The sequence below is a fragment of the Neovison vison genome, chromosome 1, assembly GCF_020171115.1.
Source record: "Neovison vison isolate M4711 chromosome 1, ASM_NN_V1, whole genome shotgun sequence".
Taxonomy (NCBI): domain Eukaryota; kingdom Metazoa; phylum Chordata; class Mammalia; order Carnivora; family Mustelidae; genus Neogale; species Neogale vison.
Window position 1 is genome coordinate 11,954,708 of NC_058091.1, and position 26,573 is coordinate 11,981,280.

At 49.5% G+C, this 26,573-nt stretch overlaps 2 protein-coding genes across 5 annotated transcripts in view; one reads left to right on the forward strand and one right to left on the reverse strand.

The window, feature by feature from the left end:
- TFB1M (transcription factor B1, mitochondrial) overlaps positions 1–450 on the forward strand; it is a 79,058-nt gene extending 78,608 nt beyond the window's left edge. The window contains exon 8 of one of the 2 annotated variants that reach the window (XM_044243497.1): positions 373–450. The gene's annotated coding sequence lies outside the window, so the exon portion shown is untranslated. Of the gene's footprint in view, positions 1–360 lie in introns of both variants that reach the window. The other variant, XM_044243505.1, reaches the window with a different exon arrangement.
- The window catches only part of TIAM2 (TIAM Rac1 associated GEF 2), a 181,497-nt gene continuing 155,167 nt past the window's right edge, over positions 244–26,573 (reverse strand). For all 3 annotated transcript variants that reach the window (XM_044243397.1, XM_044243415.1, XM_044243406.1), the window contains 12 exons: positions 16,291–16,470; positions 13,705–13,773; positions 13,014–13,139; positions 12,070–12,178; positions 8,291–8,470; positions 6,654–6,772; positions 5,621–5,729; positions 4,928–4,986; positions 4,213–4,318; positions 3,037–3,124; positions 2,528–2,682; positions 244–1,046 (listed from right to left, as the gene is read on the reverse strand). In XM_044243397.1, coding sequence (XP_044099332.1) covers positions 436–1,046; positions 2,528–2,682; positions 3,037–3,124; positions 4,213–4,318; positions 4,928–4,986; positions 5,621–5,729; positions 6,654–6,772; positions 8,291–8,470; positions 12,070–12,178; positions 13,014–13,139; positions 13,705–13,773; positions 16,291–16,470 — 1,911 coding nt within the window. In that variant the 3' untranslated portion in view covers positions 244–435. The remainder of the gene's footprint in view (positions 1,047–2,527; positions 2,683–3,036; positions 3,125–4,212; positions 4,319–4,927; positions 4,987–5,620; positions 5,730–6,653; positions 6,773–8,290; positions 8,471–12,069; positions 12,179–13,013; positions 13,140–13,704; positions 13,774–16,290; positions 16,471–26,573) is intronic.

Genomic DNA, 26,573 nt, shown 5'->3' on the forward strand with positions numbered 1-26,573 from the left:
ATCTGCACATTGTGCCCCTCACCCCCATTAAAAATAAATATGCTTTAAATAAAGCAAAAACTAACAGCTCAAAGGAAATGCCCGGAGGATTGGGGAAAAAAAAAATGACCTTTTAAAAACTATTAATCACAACTCCCCATCTTACTTTTTCCACATAAATTAAAATAGACTGCAATTTTTAAGGATCCTAAGTCATTTTGATACCTGCTCAAAAGGGATATAAACTAAGTAATTTACAGATTCTTACAGATTCTGATCAGTTTAATCTAGTTTTCTGATCTACAATAAATTAAAATAACTTAAATCTTTACAACTATTTTGTGGGAAAATGTATGCTGCACAAAACCCAATGATGTGTAGTTTTTTTTGCAGTTTCCATTGGCCGCCAGTTTAAGTGAAACAAGCAGCCGAGGCCACGTCTGGCCGGAGACCGGACTACAACTGTCCGTGGCCCTCTGTTTCATAAAAACACTCCTCGTTGACCACTGAGGTTAAACTCTGGACACTGAACTCCCGCTGCAGAACAGAACCGAGATCAAGGTTGGCATTTTCAGACTGGCTGTCGAGGGACTGATGACGAATCTGTGCCTTCAGCGAAGCTCCCCTGTCCCGTTTGGTGCTGTTGGCTTTCCGTTTAATGGCGCAGAAGTGCCCCCGCACCAGCTTGGGCTGCTCCCCCTCGGGCCGGCGCTCCGTGCCGGGCCGCTCGGCTGGCCTGGCGTCCGGGGCGTCGGAGATCCGCAGTCTCTGGAACTGAATCTCAATGTCTTTGGTAGGGCTGCCCTGTTGGAGAGTCTGACGGCAGTCGTCCTCGTCGTCGCTCAGAATGTCACTCTCTTTGATGAGACTGTCCGACAGATCAGCCAGGCCCGGCTGGGGCTGCTGCAGGGAATCCTGCCTGCTCCCGCCCAAGGGGCATCCGCTGCTCTGCGTGCCGCTGCTCAGGCTGCCCTCGTCGGAGTCCAGCGAGCCGCTGCCCTTGCCGGGCTCGCCGGGCCACTCGCTGCTGGAGGAATTCTTGAGGACTTTTAAGGACCTGGAGGAGGCTGCAGTGAGAGAAGGGGGTTTCCCCTCACGATCGAGAAACGGACTCTACAGTGCCCGATACTTGCAATGTAGAAGATGTATCACCTTAATTACTTACGATTTCATCATCCTCTCACTTCTGTTACCAATATCCTGGGACTTGTGGGGGAAAAAGAACCTCGCAGATACTACAAGTGTGGAAATTTTTTACATAGCTTTATTTGAAATTTTACGTTGGATGATTTGGAGTTTCTAGATGGCCTGTTACCATAGCTCAATAGGACCACAAGCTATAAACTATTACGAAGGCTAGGATTCTTAGTTACTAATAAAATCTAGGTCCCTTTCTTTCACTAAAGTACTATGAAATTGGACAACAAAGATTATACCGTATTTCTACACCTACCTTCTCACCTTGTTTATTTGCCTTGCTGCTCCATTAAAAGTAGAAAAACGCCCTTCATCACTCATGAGTACTGTCTCTGCTGGAATTTCTAGCCAACTTCCAGAGACTTAATAGGAATGATTTAATCATTCGTGTGTGTTTAGTTCTCTTCTCTTGGGTTGAAGGGAAAAGGGGAGCTCTGCTGTGATGTGTTTGTGTGTGTAATAACAGTCAAGTTTCAATGGCTACAGCTTATTTTGGCAATAGAAAAAAAAAAAAAAACAGAAAATATACAGTGAATTTGAAAGAGGTCACACTGTGACCAATAAAGAGAAAAGAAATAAAGACTACAAACAAGACCAAAGATATTAACAGTTAATACAGAAAGAGTTTAAGCTGAAATTTTAAAAAGCAAAAAATTTAACATTTTAACTGAAATTTTAAAAGTAGCCAGAAAGTTTAAGGAAAGTGTAATTTGGTGACTTAACTGACTGGGTCAGAATGAATATAAGGTTTCTTGGTATTAAGTCATCAAGCATTGGCTTTCTAGATGCCTTGAGCTGTTCCGAGCTCTGGGAGAACTGCAGTGAGCCAGGCTCAGGCCCGGGAGTCCTGCATATCCCGGTGGGAGAAAGAGGCGAAGAGATTCTGTCGGCTGCTGCTAAGATGAGGCCTTGGGGTTGGGGGCGGTTATAGTTTATACAAGGTGTGGGCGCAAGAGGCATTTTAAGTTTCTTTTTTTTAAGAGTTTACTTATTTGTCAGCGAGAGGGGGCAGAGAGCACAAGTAGGGCGAGCAGCAGAGGGAGAAGCAGGCCCCCCACTGAGCAGGGAGCCTGACACGGGGCTCAGTCCCAGGACCTGGGGATCACAACCTCAGCTGAAGGCAGACATTTCACCAAATGAGCCGCCAAGATGTCCCTTAAGTTTCTTGAAATAAAATCTCCACCACCTTCACACACCACTCTGTGGATCTGGGAATCTAGTTCAGGGCTTATAGACCCCCCACCCCCACCCCGGTACTCTACAAAGTGATGACTCACTGCTGTGTCACAAGCACATACATACATTCTTACAGAGAAGCCCATGATTTCCTGCATAAACACGAAGTTCTCACCTAACTTGGCTGAAACAGGAACTCGGTTCTTAAGGGGGACCAGGCGGTCCTTACAGGTCTTCTCCAGGGGTAATTCACACTTGATGTGACGCCTGAAGTTTTCCCTCAGAATAGAGCGAATCACCTTGACGATGTTGGTTTTGCTTTCACTGTCACTGGTGAGGAGGGAAGAGAAAACAGCAGTCATGTCCCAAGTCATTGTGCTTCGTGTCCGCATTCCCGGGTGTGGACCTGACGCGTCCCGACAGCAAGTGACCCAGCCTCTGTGTATCGTGGTCTCCTCACTTATCAAAGGAAAAATGATCATTTTTGAAGCGCCTTTGAGCACTAAGATGTGGATATATATTTAATCAATGTATTCTACTACAGACATAGCTGCCATTTGGGGGGGAGGCTGGGTGTGATCCCAAAGTCATCAAAATTCAGGAGAGCACTAAAAATAAACTCCCATTTTTAAGAGAGCGTAATTCTTTTTCCCATTGGCTCTAATTTTTGGAAGTCAGAAATACCTGCAGCACAGTTGGAAGACGGTTTCTGGCCGTCCTTCTATTTCTGATTTCGTATGGATCAGCTCCCATACGGAATTATTTTCTGTCCCTGTGTGAAAGGAAACAAGGGTCTACAATTTTGCCAGAGATGTCACGTTCAAAAGTCAAATACTCCCTGTCCTGAGTCTCATCATTTTCTTTCGTGTCTCATTCTATGTATGACTTTCACAAATAGTTATCAAAGTACTTCTTAGTTACTTTCTACATTTCCTGGTAGTTTTCCATCCACCTCGGTTTGCTTTCTCCCTAGCCCTAGATTCCAGCTCTCTGGGAAAGAGATTAAATGGATCCTGTTTGTCAACCCCATTCCGTTCATTGTATTCTTTGAAAGGAACAGTAGGATGTGCTCAGGTCCTTGAGGTAAAACAGGTCAACCCTAAAGTCAGTCCTGGTTCAAACAAAAATGAAATGTACCCAGAGCATTGGTGCATGCCTTAGACTGTTGGTCCTTTCTGCCACCAGAGGCATCGTCTCCAGAACATGGTTATTCTAGAAGGACCTCTGAACAATTTTCCAAGGTTGAAGTTTTGTTTTCTAATATCACGTATAATATTGTTTAATATCTTAAGGAATTTTCTGGTGTATCAGAATTTTTTTAATTTAGGTTTATGGTCCTTTGTTTAACAAATTTTAGGGTATCAGGATATTAGGGGGAAAGTGTTGAAAACCATTGATAGCAAAAATAAGGACACAAGAGATACTTGGCAAAGAAAAGCCAAATTTGGCATTTACTTTTTCTAAAAGTCTGTTTAAAAAACAACAACAAAAAAAAAACCTCTCTTGTCCTTTTCTTTGCCTATAAAAGAAAACTCAAAAATTATTCCCAAGGTTCTTTCCTAGTTTTTCATTCCATAATGCAAATAAGTACCATTATAATGTGTGTTCCTGGGGATGCCTCGGGGGCTCCGTTAGCTCAGGGCATGATCCCAGGGTCCTGGGATCGAGTCCTACACCAGGCTCCGTGCTCTGGGGAGCCAGCTTCTCCCTCTGCCTGCCACTCTCCCTGCTGGTGTTCTCTCTGACAAATAAAATCTTAGAAAAATTTAAAAGAGAAAAAAAAAAAAAAAGAAGAAAAGAAAAAAGAAAAATTTAAAAGAGAAAGTTTTTTCCGGACATCCTACCACAGGAAACAATTACCTGCTGTATTCCCCAGTCTGACTTGAAGTGCGGATATGGGGATCAACCAGCGAAATTTAAATGGGTCCAGGTCGGCAGAGCTGTGTGTAGGCCGGGAATTCGAGGGCTGTAACAGGAAAGCCCCCAGAGAAAAGTGTTAGAGCAAGCTCTCACCCAGAGACAGGCGGAGGGAATTGAAACTTGAAGTTCTTTACAGCTGTGAGTGGTCAGGGTGCAGGTATGCTCCCGCTTCTCAGAGCTCAGACTGGGGGGGGGGGGGCAGAGCTGTGGTCTGGGGAGTACAGACGGCTAGACACAAGCAAGCATGACAACCAACCCTCTGTGTCCTCATTCCTTCTGAACAGTAATCACTGATGGCTTGTGGTATCCACAGCTAAGTTTTTTGTTTTTGTTTTTTTTTTGAACTAAGGTTAAAAGTCGTTTGAAAACAAAGTTACGTAGTCTCCTACATGCATGGTGCAAACATGGGCCATTTTCTGGGACAGGGAAGCTGATTTTCTGTGTAGGCCCCAGCACGGGTATTTTAAATCTTCTTTTAAAACGGACATTGTTTGTGGGGAGAATAAGAAACAGCCTGAGGGTCTGGTTTGGTTAGTCACCCCGGGAGTAAGTCCCGTTAGTCTAGCGAAGCCCTGCTGCTGAGTGCGCGTCTCGCGTCAATACTGCCAGGACAGAGCCATGAAGAGGTAGCTTTCATGAAATACACTTGTCTTACCAATTTCTTTTTCAGTTTGCAGTTTTCTTTATAAACCAGTATGACAGCTCTCTTAAAAACTAAAGAAAGGAAAAGAAAAAGAAAAGTCTTTCATTATTTGTACAAACTTTCTTCCAAGATTGAACTAAGACTTAGAATGATTTAATAGAACAAAGCTCTTCAAACTTAGGATGCTCCAAGATCCCCCTATACAAGCACAGGAGGGAATAAATGCTGCTCTCCCTCCGACCAGATTGCCAATGATGCACAAATATCGCCTTATTTAAAAGTGATCATCTGAAGGAGATCTTGGCGATTTTTTAAAAATCCCTGTTTTGTTTTATTGAAATTTGAGGACATAGTGTTCATCTCAGTGAGAATACACAGTCTATAATTGGTCTTAGTGAGAATTAAGACATTTTGAAATGCAGCAAACAATTAAGATAGCAGGTTTCAAAATAGCCTCAGGAGATCTGTTTCTGTAACACTTGGCCAGAACCACTAAGCCAAGCAGAAGGGAGAACAAGATAATGAGTATGCAGAGCGACAGCATTTTAAATAGTTGGAGGCTGGCTCTGTTAAGTCAAAAGCCATTACAGCAATGATTCCAACTCCTTCTGAAAATCAGGAGTTAGCTGGACTGGTGGGTCTAGAAAGATCTTCATTTTCACCAGCCTTTTTTAAGTTTACATTCTTTCAAAATGGGATACTAACCAAACACTGTGAGTTCAAGGTCCTTTCTGGCTTTTCCTAGAGACAGAAATGGATTCAACCAGGAAACTGCAGAGTGCATCAGAAGCTCTCCCATGGAAAGTTCCGTTACCTGTATCATAAAAACGGGAGATGAAGACATAGAGACCGCAGGGGTACGCTGTCTCATGTTGGACACTGAATCATATACGTATATATGAGGATTTCAAGTACTTTCAATATGATTTTTATGCCCTCCATAAACATAGGGCCTTTAAATAGTATATAGGTTTTGAAAATATGAGCAAAGCATCGAACTTTGAATAAAATCAGAAATAGAACGACATTTTGGTTCAGTGTACATATTATATGTAAATGGACATTGAGGTCCATCCAAAGTGTCTTCATTAATATTGACCTCAGACTCTAGCACATTCACTCTCCTGATCCATAACTGTACTACGCCTGCAAAGAAAAAAGGACCAACACTGAAACTGTAAGAAAAAATTAAACTCCAGCTGTTTTCTGTTCTTGCCTTCTCTACGGAAACTGTTTCCTTCTTCGTAGACTTTAAAAGCTCAAGATTCTAGTTTAGTCATCAACCAGAAAAGAAAAATGCAGAAATTTTCAAATTCCACTTCAACTAATTCTGTAAGTACGGACATAGCCACCAATGTTAGATATCAGGTTCTCTCTAGCTGTTAGCTCCCACTGCCTCCCCGTCAGCGCGAGCTCTCCATGTACAAGCCCACCTCTGGGATGAGTCCTGCCTCATGGAAAGGGAGGAGGAGGTAGGGATATAAGCTTAGTGATATTTCTTGTTTACTTTCATACAATGCTAAAGTGAAGTAAGGTTACATTTTTAAACCAATACAATGAATTTTATGTTCCACTGATACTTAAATGGTATGGTTTATTGCAAGCACTAAGATTAAAAAAAAAAAAAAAAAAAAAGGCATATTCTCCTGTAGGAGAGCCTGAACACAGTGGCCTAGTTTGGAGACCACCTATAGATGCAGCGAACAAATGCCTCCCAGAATCCAGAAGTCCCACTGACCTCCTTCTCTGTTCCACTCTGCTCTGCCACTAGCTGGTCAAACACGGTCCCATAATCCTCGTAGATCTTTTGCATCTCATTGATGTGGCTCGCTACTTTTTCCATTGCCTTTAGTGCTTCTGAAAAATATGAAATCATTTTTATAAATTTTGTTTAAGTTCTACCAAAAGCAGTAATGAAAAAGCTCAAGATTCAAGCCAGGATTCAAGACCAGTTCTGATTAACAGAAGCATTACTCAGGTGTGGCTCACACAGCCCACTGTAACCCAGTCATTATAATGAAGAACAGTAGAATGATCTTCCCACCTCCAGTTCTCTTTGAAATGAGGCAAAACACAGGTAAAAATAATCACTAATAGTAACAGCTAATGCTGATCGAGCACCTTCAATGTGGCAGGTACTAGAGCAGGTGGTTTATGTTCATCATCTCATTTCGTCCCCACAGCAACTCAGTGATTGGAGGAGCTGTAATTAATCCCACTTTGCAGATGAGGAAACTGGGGTGCAGAGGGAGTAAGTATATTCCCAGACTTCTAAAGAGAGAATGAGGAATAGAGCCAGAACCGAGACCCAATAGTGACTGGCTCTGTGCCTCCCCGTAAATGCCGCCTCTCCTCCTCGGCCAATGACTCAACTGTGAACTACAACAGGTTAGCAAGAACTTACTCGTGTCTCTGTACATGCCCCTCATGGTTCGTGGTTTGCATTACACATGGTTTGCATTATACACGGTGCTTATTAGTAACTTTCTACTTGGGCATGTGAGGGACAAAAGGACTCTGTCACAGTCAAAAAGCAAAATTTCAGGTTACCTATAAATTTAGTATTTTTCATATTTTGTTCTCCTGATTCGGTATTTTAATTCAGTTTGGAGGCAAGTTTGGAAGGCAATTTTTAACCACTTAAACATCATCTTGGTGAAAAAGATCTTTTCACATTATTTGAATACTAATCATAATTCGTATCATTTACTTGTTGAATTTAACCCACATGTAAAAAAAATTTTTTGTCTTTGTTACTTAGGATACAAAAGTCCGTGCTTGTCAGAGAAAAAGAGCCAGTTTAATTAACACTCTTTTCAGTGTTTACTATTCAGTACTCCTAAGCATCCCTTCAAAGGATACTCTACGATCCGTCTGAAGGGCTCTGCGCATCTCACAGCCTGTATCTCGGGCCAGCAACTGAGGGTGCGGCCGCAGACACGCCTCCGCCACCGTCGCTGGGGCGGGACTGCGGGACTGCGGCGCGGGGCTCTGCTCTCAAGTCCCCACAAGGTGGAGCCGCACCCCGCGGATCCCGCAGCGGCGCCGGGGGCCGCCGGCAATACAAAACCTCCCGAGGGGGGCAGGAAAATGGGCCCCTTTCTCGGCAGCGCTGTTGTGCTAACCAGGAGACCCCAAAGGAACGGATCTCACCTCCCCGAGCCCAAATGCGTTCTTTGAAAAATGAAAACGGAATCATCCCTCCAGAGGGGAACGGGGCTCCTCTGGCGACATAATTTTGCCCAAGGATCCTGTCATCTAAAGGCTATTTTCACGTAGATTCTACCTAAGCTTAAGAACCGCAGGACGGAGGCAGGTCTGAGACTGGGAAAGGAAGCAGGCCGAGCAGTGGGGCCTCGCGGGCCGCCCTCTTACCGGTCAGGTGATAGTGCTCCTCGCTCTCGTGGTCCGTCAGCGACACGAGCTCCTTGAGCAGCAGAGGGTACTTGAGCACCCTCTGCACGGGCTTGATGAGGTAGGACTCCAGGGTGGAGGAATGCTGCTTCGTGGGGTTCCGGGCATCCAGAAAAGCCTTGAAGGCTTTATCAGTTTTAGCTACAAGCAGGGGGACACAAGACCCTTAGGAGAGCACAGCAGGATAAATGAAACCCTACTTCATCTAGTGTTTAATGAAGTTCTAGCTCACCCACTTCTGCAGCCCTCCTAATGGCATTTTTTATAAAAACGCAAATGCTTCAGAGGGTCAGGCGCCCAGCGGTCAGCGCGGATTCAGCATCACAGCTCGGGGGCAAGTCCCATGGAAAACGGGAGTTTACGAGGCTCCCTATATAATAGCACAGTCTCTACACCAAAGAGGAACACCGAGTTGAAATGTAGGAATGGCTTTCAGGGCATATTCACATGCAACCCCGTGAGAGACTGTCAGAGGTGCCTAAAGAGTGAGTTTCAACCAATTCATAAAGCCACAAAACAGTATCATCCAGACCCTACACCTACCCTGCAAAAAAATCCTGTAGTAAAATAAACTAGTAATTTGCCCCCACTGTCCTCGCACGGACTGTTAATTTTCTATCCACTAGGGATTATCTTGTTTTCTTTAAAATAAACTGATAAGCAGTGCAGCCTTCTCCGAGGCTTCAGAGACTCCACAGCTCTGACCAGTCTATTCCGCCGGATGTGACCTTCAGACCGCTACGTGTCCAGCGTCTGACGTTATGATGGGGACACCTGGGAACCCAACCCCGTTCAATTTTGAGAGAGTGTCAGTGGATGTGTCACTGCTTTGGAGTCCACCTGCTGACACTGCTTAACCATCTACTTGGAATTCAGCCAATTTGAATGAAATTATACCCGTATTTGGGGTTTTGTCACAAAGGCAAAAATCTACACCTTCTAGGAGATGATGTGCCGTTTTGAATGTGACCACCAAAGTGGATGGTGGGATGATCCTTCAGAACGGAGCAAAGCGTTGGTGAGCCTTAATTCTACTGTGGGTAAGAAGGTGTTCCTTGAGGAAGTGCTGACGGGAATCAGATCTCTGTTTAAGCAAGTAGGGAGACAGATTTGGGTTGGTGCTTGTTCCCCTGAAGCACCACAAGACTCCGTTTCTTAACCTGGAGCCTGTTCTTCTATGATACTGTGAAGATCCAGACTGAAACCAAATGGCAGAGTTGCTTCAATGGAACGGGCTAAATGCTCTGAGTGCTGGGATAAACCTCGACACGCCTTCTGTGATGCTGCGGAGAGACTGCTGCCTGGTTTTGAGAGAGAAACACTGAAGGGCAACCTTCAGATCCTATTCGTGCCACCTGGAACTGTATAATGACAGACAGAGGAAGGGGTCTGGAGTTCAACTTGGCTGCTACCACCCTGCTGATGCAACCAAAAAAGTTCAAGTACAGACCTCTCCCCACACATTGGCCACTGTCACTGTCACAGGAGAAAGCCCGGGTTCCCTGGCTTCCAGAGAGCCAGCAAATCAAAATGGGAGAGGATGCATGAGGGCCGCTGTCATTCTAAAGAAGACACTCAAGTCCCAGGGGAAGTGCTTTTTATCCCGCGTTTGTGTCCAGGGCCCTGCTGAAGGTGGACGTGGCCAGGAGTGGGCACGCAGACTTCCGTCACTCTGAATGCTTCCGAGAGTTCCAAATGGAATGGCCTCCTTCTGGGTGGCAGGCTGAGACCACGGGTATTCCTCAAGGCTCACCAGTCCCTGGGCTTTGGATCCAGGCTCTTAGGGACGGACCCCTCAGAACCCAACCCCAGGTTAGGGTTAGGGACTAGGGGTATGGCAGGCCCCGTCTGCCGGCTTTGATTCGACCTTTATGGAGAGCAGCGTTGAGGGCTTGGATAAGGGTGAGTGTCAGGCTCTGGGTTGTCGTCTACGAGGCTGCTGAATGTCGGGATGGCTTTAAGGGGGCTTCCAGATTCCTCCTACTCTGAATCCTTTCCGGAGTTCCAGAGACCAGGGTTTCCTCCTGGGTGGCAGGCGAGTCCTCTGGTAGTGCTCAAGGTCCCCAAACCCGGGGCCTTTGGATCCAGGCTTTGGGGGACGCACTCCTCAGAACCCAACACAGGGTTAGGGTTAGGGCCTAGGGGCATGGCAGGACCAATCTGAAGGCGCAGCAGAGAGCTGGGGGGTGGGGGGTGCTGGAATAAGGGCGGGGATCCGGGTGAGCGTCAGGCTCTGGGTTTCTAACAGAGGCCGCTGAGTGTGGGGGTGGCCTCGGGTGGCCGTGCAGCTTTCTCCCGCTCTGAAACCTTTCTGAAGAGCCAAACGGCGCGGTTTCCTTCCGGCTGGCAGGTGCGCCATCCACTATGGCTCCGGTGTCCGCAATCCCTGGGATCCGAAGCAAGGCCCTTGGGGAAGGTCCTCTCAGGACCCAGCCAAGGGTTAGGGCCAGGGACTAGGAGCTCGGCAGGGCTGATCTGCAGAAACGTATGACGTCATCCCGGCGGAGGCTGCGGCTCGTTCAGGTCAGGCTCCCCCATTCCCGTGAGAGAATGAGGCGGCAGCGGCAGCCGGGTGACCTTCTCTGGGGCCGGGTCGGGCCGACCTAAGGTGCCTTCGGGTGTGGGAGCCACACGCGCGCCAGGGGCCCCGCGGCCCCGGCCCGTGCCGGCACCCCTCACCTTCCCTCCTGTCCCCGCCACCAGAAAGGAGATGCCGAAGAACGCGCCAGAAACGCTCCTGACAGACAGACTGGAGAGCTTTCCTCTCAGGCGCGTGGCTGCGGAAGCGGCCTCAGCCACAGGACGGCTTCAGGTGAGGCAGCCTTCCTGATCCGGTGTGACAGGAGCACACAAGGCCACTTGAGCAGCGGATGGTGACGATGGTGACAGTGGCACAAAGCTCCCTACTGAACAAGGTCACGGCTGTCATCAGATCCTCAAATACACCGCCCGGGCTGGGCCGCTGACTGGCCCGGGACCGAAAGCCCAGGCACTCCGTGCGCTCGCCGCCGCACGCCTCCAGCCCGCCCGTGCAGTCCCGCGCATGCGCAGCCTCTCCCACCCACCCTGCAGCATCTCTCGCGGCCTCGCCCGCTGCGGGCTGGCGCATGCGCAGCCTCTCCTGTCCCACAGCCTCTCCCGTGGCCCCCAGAGCGGGGTCAGCGCATGGAGGGAAGAGGGCTGAGGTCCACCCAACGAGTCTATCTGGGCTTCCAGAAAATGAAAGGCTTCAGTGAAACCCAATGAAAAAAGACGCTAAAAACGTGGAGAGATGAAGGGTGCTTCAGGGACAGGATGTGGGCTGGTTCCATCAAAAAGGCTTTAACTTTAGTGACCACACTGCTTGGGAGTGTGGTGGTGGGGTCTGCGGTGGATCCTCGGGCCGAAGACGGTTAAGGAGAAAGAAGAAAGCAGCATACGTTCTTTCCTATCCCCATCCAGCTTAGGGTTCCCGGTTTTTAGATCAGGGAATTTGGCAAAAAATAAAAGAAAAAAAATCCAGAGGTAATTTAACAGCCGAGTGACACATGGCTGAGAAACATCTCTGCTCTTAGGACACGTGTTCATTGCTACCAATAAACTGAAATAAACTGGCAATTTTTTCTTCTAAAGTCTGTCAATTTAAAGGTCAAGAACAGAGTATGATCCATTAAAACTGCACTTATTTCAACTTATTAAATGCAAATTTACTCTTAAGAACTGAAAAAAAAGGCACAACTATAAAGGTATGAGCAACTTACCTCGCTCCAGAACCTTCTGTACTTTAATATGATTAGCACAGAATCCACTGTAGAGTTTAAAATGGTCCGCGTAATAAAGGAAAGAGCCTCCAAGGGAAAAGAGCAATTTCTGGAAGGGGAGGGAAAAGTCACATTGGACATGGTTTAATCAGTGCCTGCTGGCTCTGAGATGGCATCTGACTACTTTGGTGCATCCATGGCACCTGTCTCTCAGACACAAGGGCACTAATGCCGCAGAGAAACCACCAAATGAAATAAATTCAGGACTACCCCATTTTCACAGCAGACTGAGAACGGCCTGGCACTTCCCTAGGAGACCTTTAGTTTGATTGAACGCTTTCTGGTAGCAGAGCCTACTGACACCACGGGCACAGGACAAGAAAGTTCTACAAAAATACATCCAGCAAAGTGGGATACGAATAATCTGGGAGGATCATCAGTCAAGCCATGACTCAGGACAGATGCTTTTGTCTGTATCCTGGCCTGTCCCCCTTCTCCTGTCTTGTACCTTTCCTTCCCCGGAGGGGCTCCTCACCACTCACTGGTGCCCACATTGGAGACAGGGTTTCACCAAAGAACCGCTGACCTATGCTTTTCATCCCAGCATCACATGACCATGAAGATGCGAGATTAGATGCAGGGTAGGGGTTCCTGCATGGAGCAAACTCCCTACGTATGGTTCTGTAGATCTGAGCAAACAGTGTGGTGGACATGCTCAGCCACAGGCCGATTCTACGTAAGTTGTGCCGCCCAGACTTCTGATTACCAGAACCACTCAAGATGAAAACGTGGCCTGCTTTTACTCCCTTCCAGAGGAAAACAGCACAATGAGAGCACTAAGTTTACCTTGTCAATGGGCAAGGGACAGCAATTTCTTTTTCAAGGGAGCGTTCTGCACACCACCCATTTATTTTTGCTTAAAACCAAAGTTCAAAAACACTTACTCTGAACTGTGAGGGAGTCTCGAGGCTGTTAAAGTCTGAAGACGCTGAAATCCCATCCTCCAGAGTTTCCAGAAACACCTTTTGAAATTCAAGCATCTCGGGCAAACTTCCAAAAAGTGACTCCATCTAATATGAAGGCCGGGATCAGAAAGAGGGTATTAGCAATGAAGACCCAGAGACCACTCTAACCCCGAGACACAGGCAAATCCCAGGTTGTTCACCAAGAAGCAGAAAGAACGATGTCCTTCAAAGAAGGCAGCATATTCACTCCGTGACCTAGTTTATACACAGAATTTTTACAACTCTGGTTTGAGTAATTCTAAAATAACCTTGTAAGTGGATGTAACAATGGATTCAAATGAATGTAAATGGATTCAAATTAGCAAAAAATGGAAGTCAGTAGAAAAGAACTAATTGCTGAGATTTAACAAGTCATGAATTAAAGAGCGACTTTTGGCCACACCTTCTTTCCAAAAAGGACACTGTCCTGTACAGGTAAACTCTTCTCACTGAGCCTCACATGGCAGAGGCCACATTAAAGGTTTTGGAGGAGGCCACACCTGGGTCCCTCTGATGACCCTTTAGTCCTGGATGTTCTTTGGGGATCAGCGGACAGAACCTCCGGGGAGGTCCACTAATGGGCAAACAGACTGACCTATGTGTCAGGGGACAGGGGGAAGGGACTGATTACCTCATCTTGGGTGAGAAAGGTCTCATTTTGAAGTGGCTCCAAGTATAATTCAAAGAGGCAGCTCAGATCCTGAAAGACAGAAGAAGAGAATCTTTATTACACGTCTCTGAAAAACCCAAGTTTCCAGCAACCCTAACCATAGCTCCAGACTCCCACCGGCAATGATGGATTTCAAGTCTTGTTGAAATTCATGACCCTAAAGGTGGTTACAATTATTTCTGACCTAATTCACAGACACTAGTAGCCAGTGCACTCAGCAGCTGGAACACCCGTCCCGCTTGGTTCGACAGCCTGGTGGCAGAGCCACTCTCTGTCCGTGACCAAGGGCAGCATCGTTCATCCACCTGCAGAGAAGGTGAGCTTTGGCAAGGCACCTCTGTCAGGAGTGACCACACCGGCCAGCTCACCCTGCCTCCTCCTCTGTCTCAGGGAGCATGGCGACAGCCCCGCCGTGGAGCTGAGAGGGACGGGACAAGATCTGGGAAGCTCTTCAACTTTGGAGTTGACGCATTAGCCGAATTTCAAACTCCCGTATTCAGATGCAAGAAAAAGTTTCCAGAGGTTAAGTGCAGTCATGATGTATACAGTCTAGGCCACGTTTGAGCCTCCAGTAAACTGGGCTCCAGCAGTAGCGGGAGTGGACAGTGTTCACAAAACTCTTTAGATAATATGTTTATTTAATAATTTGAAGCCAAGACCAGGATACAATTTTGTAATAGAAAAGGTTTTTTTTTTCTTATTTCATTTATTCTAAAGAATTCTGAGAATGAAAATGCTAGACGTGATTGATTACAAAGTCCATTACTTTGCTCCCTCATTTTACAGCGGAGAAATCTAGACCGGAAGAGCTTTGGCAGAGCCAGAAATCTCCAGGACTTTACGGCACAGGTCCTGGGAGCAAGCGGACAGGCCTGTGATGCCCTTTCCTATGCAGCAACGAAAAGCTCCCTGGCCTTCCCTCCCTCACCATCCTCCACGGCGACTGCTTCAGAGCAGAGTGAGTAGTTACTGAACCGTATCTCGGCTTAACACCAGTGCTGCAAATTCCAAGTTGCATGCAGGGACCAAGGTTAGATGAACAGGAACTAAAATCCCGTGTTAAATGTCAGCCACAAAGAGAAATGACAAAACAAAAGTGGTGTGTGTGTGCGAATCACAAGAGGCACCCGGTGCTGGTTATTGGGTCAGAGACAGTGACGGGCTGCCCTCCTTCCTCGAGCCGGCCAGGGCCGCCCAGGAGGACTTACACACCGGGAGGCGGGAGCACTGAGCCTCGGAGCCAGCCAGCTGCAGCCCTACGAAAACAAAGTGCAGGGTTGCGTGCAGAGTGAAGGGCCGTTTCTGTCCAGCTCACCCAGAACATCCATCTCAGTCCTCTGCCAGCATCTCAGCGAAACAACCCTCCCGGCGCGGTGGGGCCGAACGGGAAAGCAGAGGCACACGGTCGGCAGCAATAGAAATTCCACCCTTGCCTCTGTGGGTGAAAGCTCGTGACCACCGTCCCCGGGGCGGGGGGGTGTGGGGGTGGGCAGAGGGTCTCTGAAGCCTCAAACTACCCAGCGCAGGCAGCTGCTTCGGAATGGCTGTCACGTTCAAGGGATGACCCAGAAGCCGGGTCTGAGCCCCCCGCGTGCACGTCATCTCCCCATGTGAGATACTGGACAGGACGTAATGAGATAAAGAAAGTCAACCGCCAACTCTACAGCTTTTCATTCTCCCCGCGGGGCCAGAAGGAGCAGCTCTGGGCAGTTCCACCTGCGAGCAGGCCTTCCGCCGCGTCCAGATGAAATGACGGTGACAGTGATGAAAGGGGAAGCTCAGATTTGCCGTGTAGAGGAAGAAGGTGACAGCCGTGTGCACGCACGCTGGAACGCGGCACGCCCGTCCGAGAGGGACTGGAGGGAAACCAGCCGAGGCCGTGCCGCCACCCTGAGGCAGAGCCTGGGGGCACCGGCAGCCACTGCCCGGTGCCATGCCGCTTCCAGCAAACACAGACGGCAGAAGACCCTTGTCTTCCCAGGCTCCAGTGTCCTTCAGAAATTGTTTCTCAAACTACAGACTGGGGTCCTCAGAAAAATCAATGAATTCTTCGGGTACTGAAGATCCTCGCACCTACCCCTCTGTGCCGGGGTGGGAGCGGCCCCGGGATGACCGTGGCTCTGCGAGGGACCTGTCCCGCATGGCCACCGCCACCAGGCAGGTCTGGGGGCCTCCCCAACAGCCGCTTGTGAGCAAGTCGTTCCCTAGTTCCTCAGCCCCTGAAGTCATCTGCAGCCCTCTCCCGCCACCAGCACAGACGGCCTTCCCACAGACTGCAGATGACAACCCAGAACATCTGTTTCCATAGCGAAAGCTACCTTGGTAACGCAACGAGCCGAGAGTCTAATTCTTCCAAGTCCTCCCAGCTCGTCGGCCCCTCGCCCACCCCCCAGACGGTGATCCGCCGCTTCCAGGAGCAGGCGGCTCCGTCAGGACTGCTGGGGTTCCGGGCACATGTGACCCGGGGACCCCTGCCAACAGCCGGCCACCTCGGGGGGTTGGTGGGGAGGCACCGAGCAGGGAAGAACACGCAGCACCCTCCGTTACCTTCACGTAGGACTTCTCCGTGTCCATCAGCTCCTGGATGACTTTTCGGAGGCGATCTGCATCAGAGAGGTGACGAGCCAGCGGCCGCGGAGGTGGGTCCCGAGTCCCCCTCGGCCCTTCCATGCCGTCACTCTGCGCGTCGCTGAAGCTCCTACACAGCGCGGCGATCTGTTCCGCACTCTGAGAGGGGGCGAGACGGGGACAGTCGTGAACGGGACGCGCTCCGTGATGACCGGCTCCCCAGCAAGCACAGACAGCATTTATCTCCGCCCGGGGCTCTCTGGGCGACCTCACGGGGCAAACGTCTAGGGCAAATGGTCTCCTTCATCTCAAATGAGCCTGGCTATCATTCCAGAAAATGGTAGTAAAGAGAGGAGCTCAGTGTTGACACATGATGCTTTTTTGTTGTCCTAATAGCTGTCTGACAGATGGCTCTTTCATTCTGAAACTAGCAAACAAGACACAGGACTAGCCGTTGCTTTAATAGACTTGAGGGTGCTCTAAAACCAAGCTGGTGGCTTCCTAAGAGCACGGTGGGGAGCCTCCAGAATGATGTGGCACCACAAGGACTTTAGGATGGCTTGGCCACAAGACGCCCACAGTGCTGCCCTCAAATCCAACTGTGAGCCCCGCGCTCTCACGCCAAGTAGCAGAATGCGAGTCAAAAGGTCAGAGGTGCTGCACGTGCTGGGGACAGGTGTGAAGGTAGGGACCTCCCCTACCCTGCGGGTTGCACAGCCCCCTTCCCCAGAAGGGCCCAGAGGGGTGCAGGTGATACAGCAAAACCCAGTGAGTGCCAGAGAAGAGGGATGAGGCGGCTTTGTGGGAACCTTTCTGATGATAGTGGGAATGGGATCATCCAGACTGAGGGACAAGAGGGGTGGCTGTCAGTCCCCCCGACAGCGCAAGTTCCTACTTGAATTTAAGCACAGTAACGAAAAAAACCTTCTCAAGGGGAGCCCATCTATATGGTCCTGCCCGAGGCCGGGGGGTTGAGGTCTCAAATGTGTCTCCTCCCATGTTTCCACGGTGCCTGCAGTGCCCTCAGATTACACTCGGGGTCTTCTCACCTGTATTTCTCCTTTCGTCTCACCCCCATCCAAGCTCCAGCCCGTCCTACCACCCACCGGTGTGTAAGCCTGTCCGGGGCAGGGGCCTTTCCCTGGCACTGCCGTGAGCGCCCAGCTCAGTGGCCAGGGCCCAGCCGACGCTCCGCTCGCCTCCCCACACCGCCGTTGCTCCGGGACGCAAAGCAGCACGCCCAGTACCAGTGACTACCGGCCACCCAGCTTTGGCCACGTCTCTCAGCTAAAACTCCCCCTTCTTCAGTTTAAGTGCCCTCACGCCTGACCTCTCGCACTCTGGCTGGGCTCAAAAGCTCAACTTGGTACAACCACCTCTTAATGCTCCGTTCACTTTCTTGGGGATGTTTCAGAGCACAAAGAGCTCGCACGAGTGCAAGGGTCGACCCCAGCAGCCTGAGGCACCCCTGCTACAAACGCTGACACCTGCCAAATGAGAGTGCTCGACACAAAACCGGGACGCTCTTGCCCTCTCTTCTTGCCTCCCTCCCTGCCCTACCGTCCACACTGATCTTCTGGCCAGTCTTTCCATTCAGTGGGTCTCCACTGAGGGTCGCCTCTGTCTCCCGAAAAAACACCGGTCCTGCAGGAGCAGCCAGGACCCTTGCCAAGGTGAGACGCACCGAGGCACAGCCCAGGGCTCGCCGGAAGCCGACCCGGGCTCGTGTGGAGCCAACCGGAGAGGAAGACTCCATAAACCAACGGGAGCCACTCCGCGCTGCGCGGGAGGCTTCGGGAAGAGGAGCGCCGACACGGCCCCGGAAAGCACACGTGTTCCAAGGGAGAACCACAAAATGAGCCAGAAGGTCAAGGGGAATGAGCACTGTAATACAGAGCCCGACTCAGGAGAGTGAAAGTGAGGCTCCTCTCCCAGCCAGAGGTCTGTGACCACAACGCCCAGACTCTGGGGCTCTTGAAATATCATGATTTCTCTCGTTTTCACGTAAATCTTGGTGCAGAAGTTAGACCAACCACATAACAGGCACTAAACATCCAACTAGGCACTGACCTATATATACAATACAAAATAATTTACTTCTCAAACAGTTCAAAGCATGTGTAAGTACTAATAATTCTCCTTTGATACATGCGTTATCCACAGTTTTGTTTATTAACTGTGAACACAAGCGTTTTTCTGGTAACGCCCATCAGAAGACATTCATTCTGGGTAAACTTATACCAAAAAAAAAAAAAAAAAAAGAAGGAAAGAAAGAAAAAGAAAACAGATGTGGATCTTAAGGCACCAATCAAAATGCATCTTGATTTATCAAAATGTCTCACTTCATGTTTAAGACAACCAAATCTAATGACTCATGCCCTAAAAGCCTAATGACAGTAAAAGCCAAATGGAACAGAGCAGCCAAAAGGCAGCTGTTCTCCCCCCGGGGCTGTAAGCATCATGAAGGAGCAGCACTAGGGCACACAACCAGACCACTCCAAACCCTGTGCTCCTCCTTTCCAGTGGCTCTTAAACCCGGCCACACATTACGCACTTGTGCGAGCTTTAAAAAAATACCCAAGGCTGGGGGCGCCTGGGTGGTTCAGTGGTTTAAGCCTCTGCCTTCAGCTCGGGTCATGATCTCAGGGTCCTGGGATCGAGCCCCACATCGGGCACTCTGCTCAGCGGGGATCCTGCTTCCTCCTCTCTCTCTGCCTGCCTCTACTGCCTACTTGTGATCTCTCTCTGTCTATCAAATAAATAAATAAAAATCTTTAAAAAAAAAAAAATACCCAAGACTGGACCGACTCACTCAGACTCTGTGGGGGGCCCAAGCTATGATTATTTTTTAAAAGCATCCCACGTGAGGCTGGTTGCCGCTCTACCCAGCAGTGCAGCGAGAAGCCTCGACTTCGGCTTCCCAGGAGTGGCGCTGCCTGCAGCCTGATCATGCTGTCCCACGGGCTACAGAGAAAGCCGCGTAAAAGGTACATGGCCTGAGCTCACGGGACAGAGGGAACAGACGGAATCATATCCATGGCCCTGGCAGTCCGGGTCCGGCCCTCCACGAACTGAGCTAAACCACCCCAATAATACTACTACTGAGACTCCCAAACTCACTTAATTGGAAATCTCTATGCTGGTATTTGCACCACAAGCTCAGACAATGTAATTTTGTAATTCTGAAAAATAACAGCTTCCAGGGCTATAGAACCTATATTAAGCTCACATATACTGCACTGAATAAGATCCGACAAAATGCACCATAAGTTAATGGCAGCTGGTGAGCTTACAGCTTTGCCTTGCTGGGATGTCAAAAATCACACCTAACAATGCAGTGTTAAAATAACGAGACTTTAAAAATAAAGTATCTTGCCATTTTAGAAAATCTGAATTCATTTGAAGAACACTTCTGGTAAGATTAACTGGGAAAAGTGAAGGTTCGTGGAGATTGTGATAGCAAATGCACTTTTTAAGGTGCCATAATGAAGTGCTCAGATGCGACAAAGTCACCTTTCTCAGGCGGAGCAGTTTAGCTACTGTCTGGGGGAGGTGGTGACGATTACTAGGGATCAGGAGGCAGGAACTCTAAAAGAAGACTAATTCTAAAGGTGTTCTTACATCATACCCCCAAGACTCGCCTGTGTGGTTTCATTTCAGTTTCTCTATTCGTAGTGACGGTCGCCCGCACCAGCTGTTAAAGGTAGAATTCTGGGGGCGCATGGGTGGCTCAGTTGGTTAAGCGGCTGCCTTCAGCTCAGGTCACGATCCCAGGGTCCTAGGATCGAGTCCGCATCGGGCTCCTTGCTCAGCGGGAAGCCTGCTTCTCTGCCTCTGCCCTTCCCCCTGCTTATGCACTCTCTCTCTCTAGCAAATAAATAAAATCTTTAAAAAAAAAATAGAATTCTGGGTGTGTCTGATGAACAATTTCTAGTAACAGTGACTACTTTGGTTGGCCCGTTTTCAAACCCAACAGTGATGGGCGTAAAAAGCACAGGCAAGGTGCAGAGGACCAGCATCCTGTCCCAGCCCTGCCCCCCGTCCTCCACACGATCCTGGGTGAGGCTCATTTCCGAGTCGACTTCCTTCTTGCTGGAAGAGAAGCGGCATTACCTATCCCATCGAGTCACCCCTTGAACGGCCAACGAGGTCCTAGAGAAAAGGGAGCTCACATGTGCTGAGTCCCTGCTGGATGCCAGACAGACACAGCTGGCCAGGGTCCTCCCCGACCTGCCGGCGCGCAATCCTCATTGGGACTGAGACGACCCACACGAGGGGTCAAGAGATGAGGGGTGAGGGACTGTGACAGCACAGGACCGGCTCCTGGCTGGCTCTCTGCAGGGTGCCTGCCCCTCCAGGATACCTCCTGGGCCTCTGCCCCTGCGGTTGTGGCTTCCTGGCCCCCGCAGGCTGCCTCTGCTCGGAGAACACCTGGAGCTCCCACACAGCCACAGACGACCTCCACGTCTTTCAGGCACCACGTCCCCCGCAACCCCCCTGCGGGATGCTGCTTATAAAGCAACAGGCACATGTTTACAAGTCAGGGCTGGGGGCCCGTCTGGATTCGGAAGCCCAGCAGCATGTGCCTCTGCAGGAGAAGGACCGCCCCCACCTCAGACGCACATCGCAGCTTCCTGGCTTCCAGTCTGTGGGCTCAGTGCTAGGAATCGTGGGCTCGCTGCGGGCTTCATTTTTTATAGGCGAGCGCGAAACAAGTGTTTTCCTTATGGCTTCCATTTAAAACTTAAATGAAGAAACAGTTGTCCCTAAAACTATGGCGTAAGGATACAGCAGTGATACTGACCAAAACACATTTTTGTCAGGTTTTGAGCTTACACCAAGGCTGACCCCAGCTTGGAAATGATTTGATCTTATTTACAGCTGAGGAACTCCCTGAAGCCCTGGGCATGAAGGTGCTTAAGTGCTCTCGCCACACACACACACCTAACCGTGCGAGGTGACGGATGTGTTTGTTAACTTGACCGTGATCATGACGGCTCAGGGTCTGTGCCCAGCAAATCATCAAGTGGTACACTTTAAAGATAGTTTTATCAACCATACCTTGAAAAAACTGGGAGAGAAAAGGTATCCGAAAGTTACTTTTGGTTTCGGTGTTTTCAATGTGTGGCTAAGGAGGCCTGCTGCTCCCTTAAACCGGGGCTGAAACGTGTCTCCACTCCAGGCGGCCCCACTCCCAGCAGCGGCAACAACGCAGCGAAGGACGCTCCAGCATCGCGCCCTGGGTCTCTCGGGAGGAACCCAGGGGCAGAGCCCAAGTGCCCCTTCCGACCGCGACTCAGTGCAATACTCTTGCACAGAAAGGTGTCGTGCCCTCTTCACCTGGTTTCATATTAATAAAATCTCATCCCCTGGGCGTAACGACTTCCACATGTACTCTCTCTGATTTGGATACGTAGCTCCTGGAGGCTTTTGACCTTACGCTAGGATTTCGATCTTAAAAGAAAAAAATCATGGTGGGATGAGTACGTCTCATTGTCTAGAAGTATCCTGAGATGCCGCAGTCACTCCATGGGACATCGGGGCCCTCGGGAGCCCGCGGCTCAGCAGCCAAGTGTGGCCTGGGCTTTCCCACCTGTCAGCAGCCCAGTGGTCACGGAGGGAGGGACGGCAGGCGCCGCGGACTCCTCCGTCAGAGGCGGCTGCTTGTCACACTTGGGCCCTGAATACTTCCAGCCTAAGAAAAGGGGCTGAAAAGTGCTGCAAAACTTGGAATCCTATTTCACAGGGAAAAGATAACTGACAGCATTTCCAGCATGCACTTCTTCCAGTCCCTGGTTCAGAAGAAACGAATGTTAACTTGGAGGGAAGATCCTTAACGGACTTAGCTGACGTGTAGACCTCACAGGAAAGATACCCTCGTCCTGCTCGGGTACCTGGTCCTGTGACAACAAGGGGTCCGTTTGGGAGCTCCCTCGCTGCTACCACCTCCCCCTCCCTCCACCGCGCAGAGCAGCTGAGACGGAGCCATCGCTGGGGACCGAAGCCCTGTCTGGATCATGGTCACAGAGTTTCATTACACCAGCATACGAAACAGAAGAGCTAGGTTTCTACTACTTCTATTACCCCTAAAAAGAATGTTAGAAAAAAATAAAAAACAAGCTTTAGACTCTGGGCAAATGACCAGAGTTATGCTCCAGGAGAGTCCAGCCCTGGGGAGGTGCAGTCTGCACGCTCTGTGTGTGCTCTTATCATCTGGAAGCTGCGAGAAGCCTGCAGGACCCAGCGATCTGAGTGCAACTACTGTGTCAGCTGTCACATCCTAGCAAATTGTCAGGAACGTTCCTCTTAGTTTAAAAAAAAATTAAAAAAAGGAATATCTAAAAATTCTACAAAGAACTTTTCAATTTACTCTGCACTACATTAAAGTCAGTGAATAACTTACAGAAAGATCTAATATTATCCCCAAATGGCCCCAGCAGCAGGAATCCAGAAGGAGCACAAAGAGTCAGATGACTTCCCGGGAAGGCAAGCGAGCGGAGATGGGCTTCATCCCACAGGGAGCAAGGTGGCCCCCCAACCCCGCGCCAGGTCAGACGTCAGCGGCTGCAGGACCCGTGGCCGAGGCCATGCCTGACCCCCACCCCCAGGGGTTCTCCGGAGGGGAGGAGGCGACAGTGCTCAGCACCTTGGCAGGCTGGGGTGGGGGTTAAAAAGCATTCAAGGTGATCAGTGAAATTCATATTTGGGCGGGGGAGGGAGGGCCCTGGTCTTAATGAAAAAATCCCTGGATGGAAAACTCGAGAAACAGGTTTTTAGATTTACCCAAATGGTACAAAAAGGATGAGCAAACACTCATGCTCTGTTTTTCAGACCAAAGAGTTCTATTTCCAAAAGCAGAAGAAGAACAGAAACCGTAAAAGTGAACATGAGCTGATGTCACAGGAGAGCCCTTATTTTATACTGAAACATAAAGATGAGCCCAATAAATCAGGGCACAGAAATGCACTGAGGCGTCAGGACAGTTCCCAGCGACGGGACAGATGCCTGGCTGCTGACCCGAGAAGGCCACGACTTCCCGGGAAGGGCAGAAAAGAGGTGTGCGTTTTGTGTCTCTCTAGCACACACGAACATACACGCACAGATTTTCTAAAAATGGAATGATATATATCACATATGCAGTGTTAACCAAGATATTTTTATCCTTTGGCTCATTTGAATTTTCTCTTTTACAGTGGTTTAATTTTTAAGTATTTTTAATAAATGCACTCCTTTCCTGTCACTTAAAAAAAATGATTTGAGGTTGAAAAGGCTCAAAGTGTTCTGTTTCTATGGACACAGCGATGAACAGACTGACACAGTTCCTCTGCTCATGGTGTTTGGCTGGGAAGCCACGCTCTGCGCAAGTAATTCAAGATCATCGGTGCTCAAAGTGTGGGGTCCTGTGGACACAGAACCGAGACCCACCGTGGTCTGAGCTGCCAACACTGACGCCAGGCACTTGGGATAAATGACTTCTCTACACGAAGCCAGGTCTGGGGCTGGAGGGAGCACGGGGTGCGCCTGGACCTGGGGGCCAGAGCAGCCGTGGCCAGAGGGTCAGGCAGAGCAGGGAGGGGGTGGGAGACAGAGGCAGGGGTCTGGGCTACAGGGGAGAGCAGGGGTGGGTGGCAGAGATGGACAACCCTGATGTGGCCACCTGTCAGGTCCACACCAGACAGAGGATGACAAGGTGAGCATCATGGTGGCATGAAAGACAGGGGTGTGTACATTCCAAGTGGGACAGCCCATCCCTGAGCCCTCTCTCATTACCCTGGTGTCCGTGCAAAGCTCATGCCAAGGGCCTCAGAGTACGTGCTGGGCCAAGATTTCTGAAACACTTTTTCCAAGACAGGGGACACAGGCACACAGGCTGTGGAGGTACCCCCCGGCTGCTGACCACGGTGGTTCCCCACTGTGTGGCCTTGACTGATTCCCCCCACCCAACCCCAACTCCGTGTGCCCACCCGGAAAGCAGGGATCAGGTCTTATAGGGTCCTTGCGATGAGTCAATGAGGTAAAATGTAAAACTACTTAGCACAGTACAAGGGATTGATAAAAGTCAACATTTGTACAAGGAGTTCAGCTTGCCAAGTTCTGCCATTTTTTTGAAATATAGAAGAAGAAATATCCTCCGAATTCCCCCGAAGGGTGGGCCAGAAAAATCACACTTCACGATTTCGGCATTCTCTCACGGAGCCCCTGCTCTATGCCAGGCTCTGCGCTGGGTGCTGAGGATGAAGCACTGAGCCCCTCGTGGAGACCCTGCTCTCCTGGGAGAGTGTGGGGGAGGGGCACACGGAGGGCATGGCCGGGGGCTGCAGCCTCCACAGCGGCTGGAAGAGAAGCCAAGTTTGTGCAAACTCTCGAGGGAGCGAGGGCAGCAGCACATGCGAGTGGCACCTGTGTGCCCCAACAGTAAAAACTCCCTGCTCAGGACGCCTCCCCATGAGGCCAGGGAGGCGCCCGCTGGAGGCTCTGGGGCTGCCAGGGCCAGAGTCACTCCCCCCGACCCCCTCACCCCTCTACCCGGCTCCAGAAGGGAGCCGCTGATCCAGGGCCAGCTGTCTGCCTTTATTTAACCCGAGCTGGGTCAGAACTCAGAAACGAGTAAGACCAGCAGCCTCTGCCAAGGCCGTCTCAAGGGCTCGGGCAGCATTTCTGCACCACCAGGCACTTCCTTCGAAGCAAAGACTGGGTGTTTTGGGATCACACTTACACAATTTATACAAAACGGCTCATCCCATCTAACACAGCCCACGCCGGGTCCTGTGTCTTTGATTTCCCTTTTTCACCCAGAAAGCAAGCTGTGGGTTCCCTCCAATGTCCCATTAAACCTGCACATCAAGAGAGATGCATGTGGCGCAGAGTCTCCCCTTGACCTCTGACGGCACAAATACGCGGCCCACGGACTAACAGAGACTTTAATGACCCCCCTGGAAAACAGAGAGTAGAGGCAAGGGTGCAAGAGAGCCTAAAACATTAACTGTCCCCCCAGAGGAAAAGTGTGCCAACTCCTGGTAACAGAGAGATGACCCCAAATCAATAAAGAGTCTTCTTCTGAAATAAGTCTTAATTTAAAAACCCAACCTATAAACATTATTCGGAGAATTTCTAGTGAAGTGGAAATTTAGAAGAGGACTTGAACGTTATTTTTCTAGAGACTACAAATGGCATCTTAAGTCACATGAGACATAAACCCTTTTATGTCCTAGGCTTTCAACTGCATCCAAAACAGAACGAAACACCTGCCTGCTCAGCTGGCACAGACGCGGGGCTCCGAGACAGGACCCCAAGTCTCGGACTGGGCTGGGCTTTATTTTGTGTTGCTTTTTGATGGCTGAGAGGATTCTGCTTGTCCTGCGATTTAGACCCGAATTTAAATCCTTTCTGAGCTTACTTTCTATCACTTAACATTCATACCAAATATGTTTATCTGGCGAAATACGTCTCTAAATCAGTGTCTTTCAACTGAATTATTTTCGTAAAATATAAGCTTAACTCTGACTTTTCCACCAACACTACTCTTAGCCCTCTTCCATCCCGAGGTGCTGATTTCTGGGCTAAGGTCCACTTCCCTTCTCTTCCTTCAGTAGTCTCTCACCACTGACTTGCATTCTGGCAATCCAATAAATGAACCCTGTGTGTTTACAGTAACCCTTCCTCCAGCGGTTAATGTCTTCGCTGAACATTCCAGTCGGTTTCGGTGTTTACTGCCCGTTTTCCCAAACACAGCCTTTCTATTCAAGAGTTAGGTCTCGGGCGCCTGGGTGGCTCAGTGGGTAAAGCCTCTGCCTTCAGCTCAGGTCATGATCCCAGGGTCCCGGGACAGAGAACCACATCGGGTTCTCTGCTCAGCAGGGAGCCTGCCTCCCCCTCTCTCTCTGCCTGCCTCTCTGCCTACTTGTGATCTCTGTCAAAAAAATAAATAAAATCTTTAAGAAAAAAAAAAAAAAAGAGTTAGGTCTCTGACTTTATTCCTGGCAACTGATAATAGATTACTGAAGTAGTTCTTGCAGGAAAGGTCTTGAAGTGTTACCTGTTCTGAAGATTTATTAGCCTTTTTTTCCTATCTTTGTCACTGTATTTGAGGGAAAACGATGCATCCGTATAAACGCCAGCTGCAATCATATTCCGGACCAGCGAGAGCTTTGAGCAATCTGACAGCCACCAATTTTCGGGGCAAGTCAAGTGTGCATGAAAAATAAAAGAGGACCAGACAGCTGGATCCCGGGAGGGGGCAGTCGCACACACGTGGCTTTAAT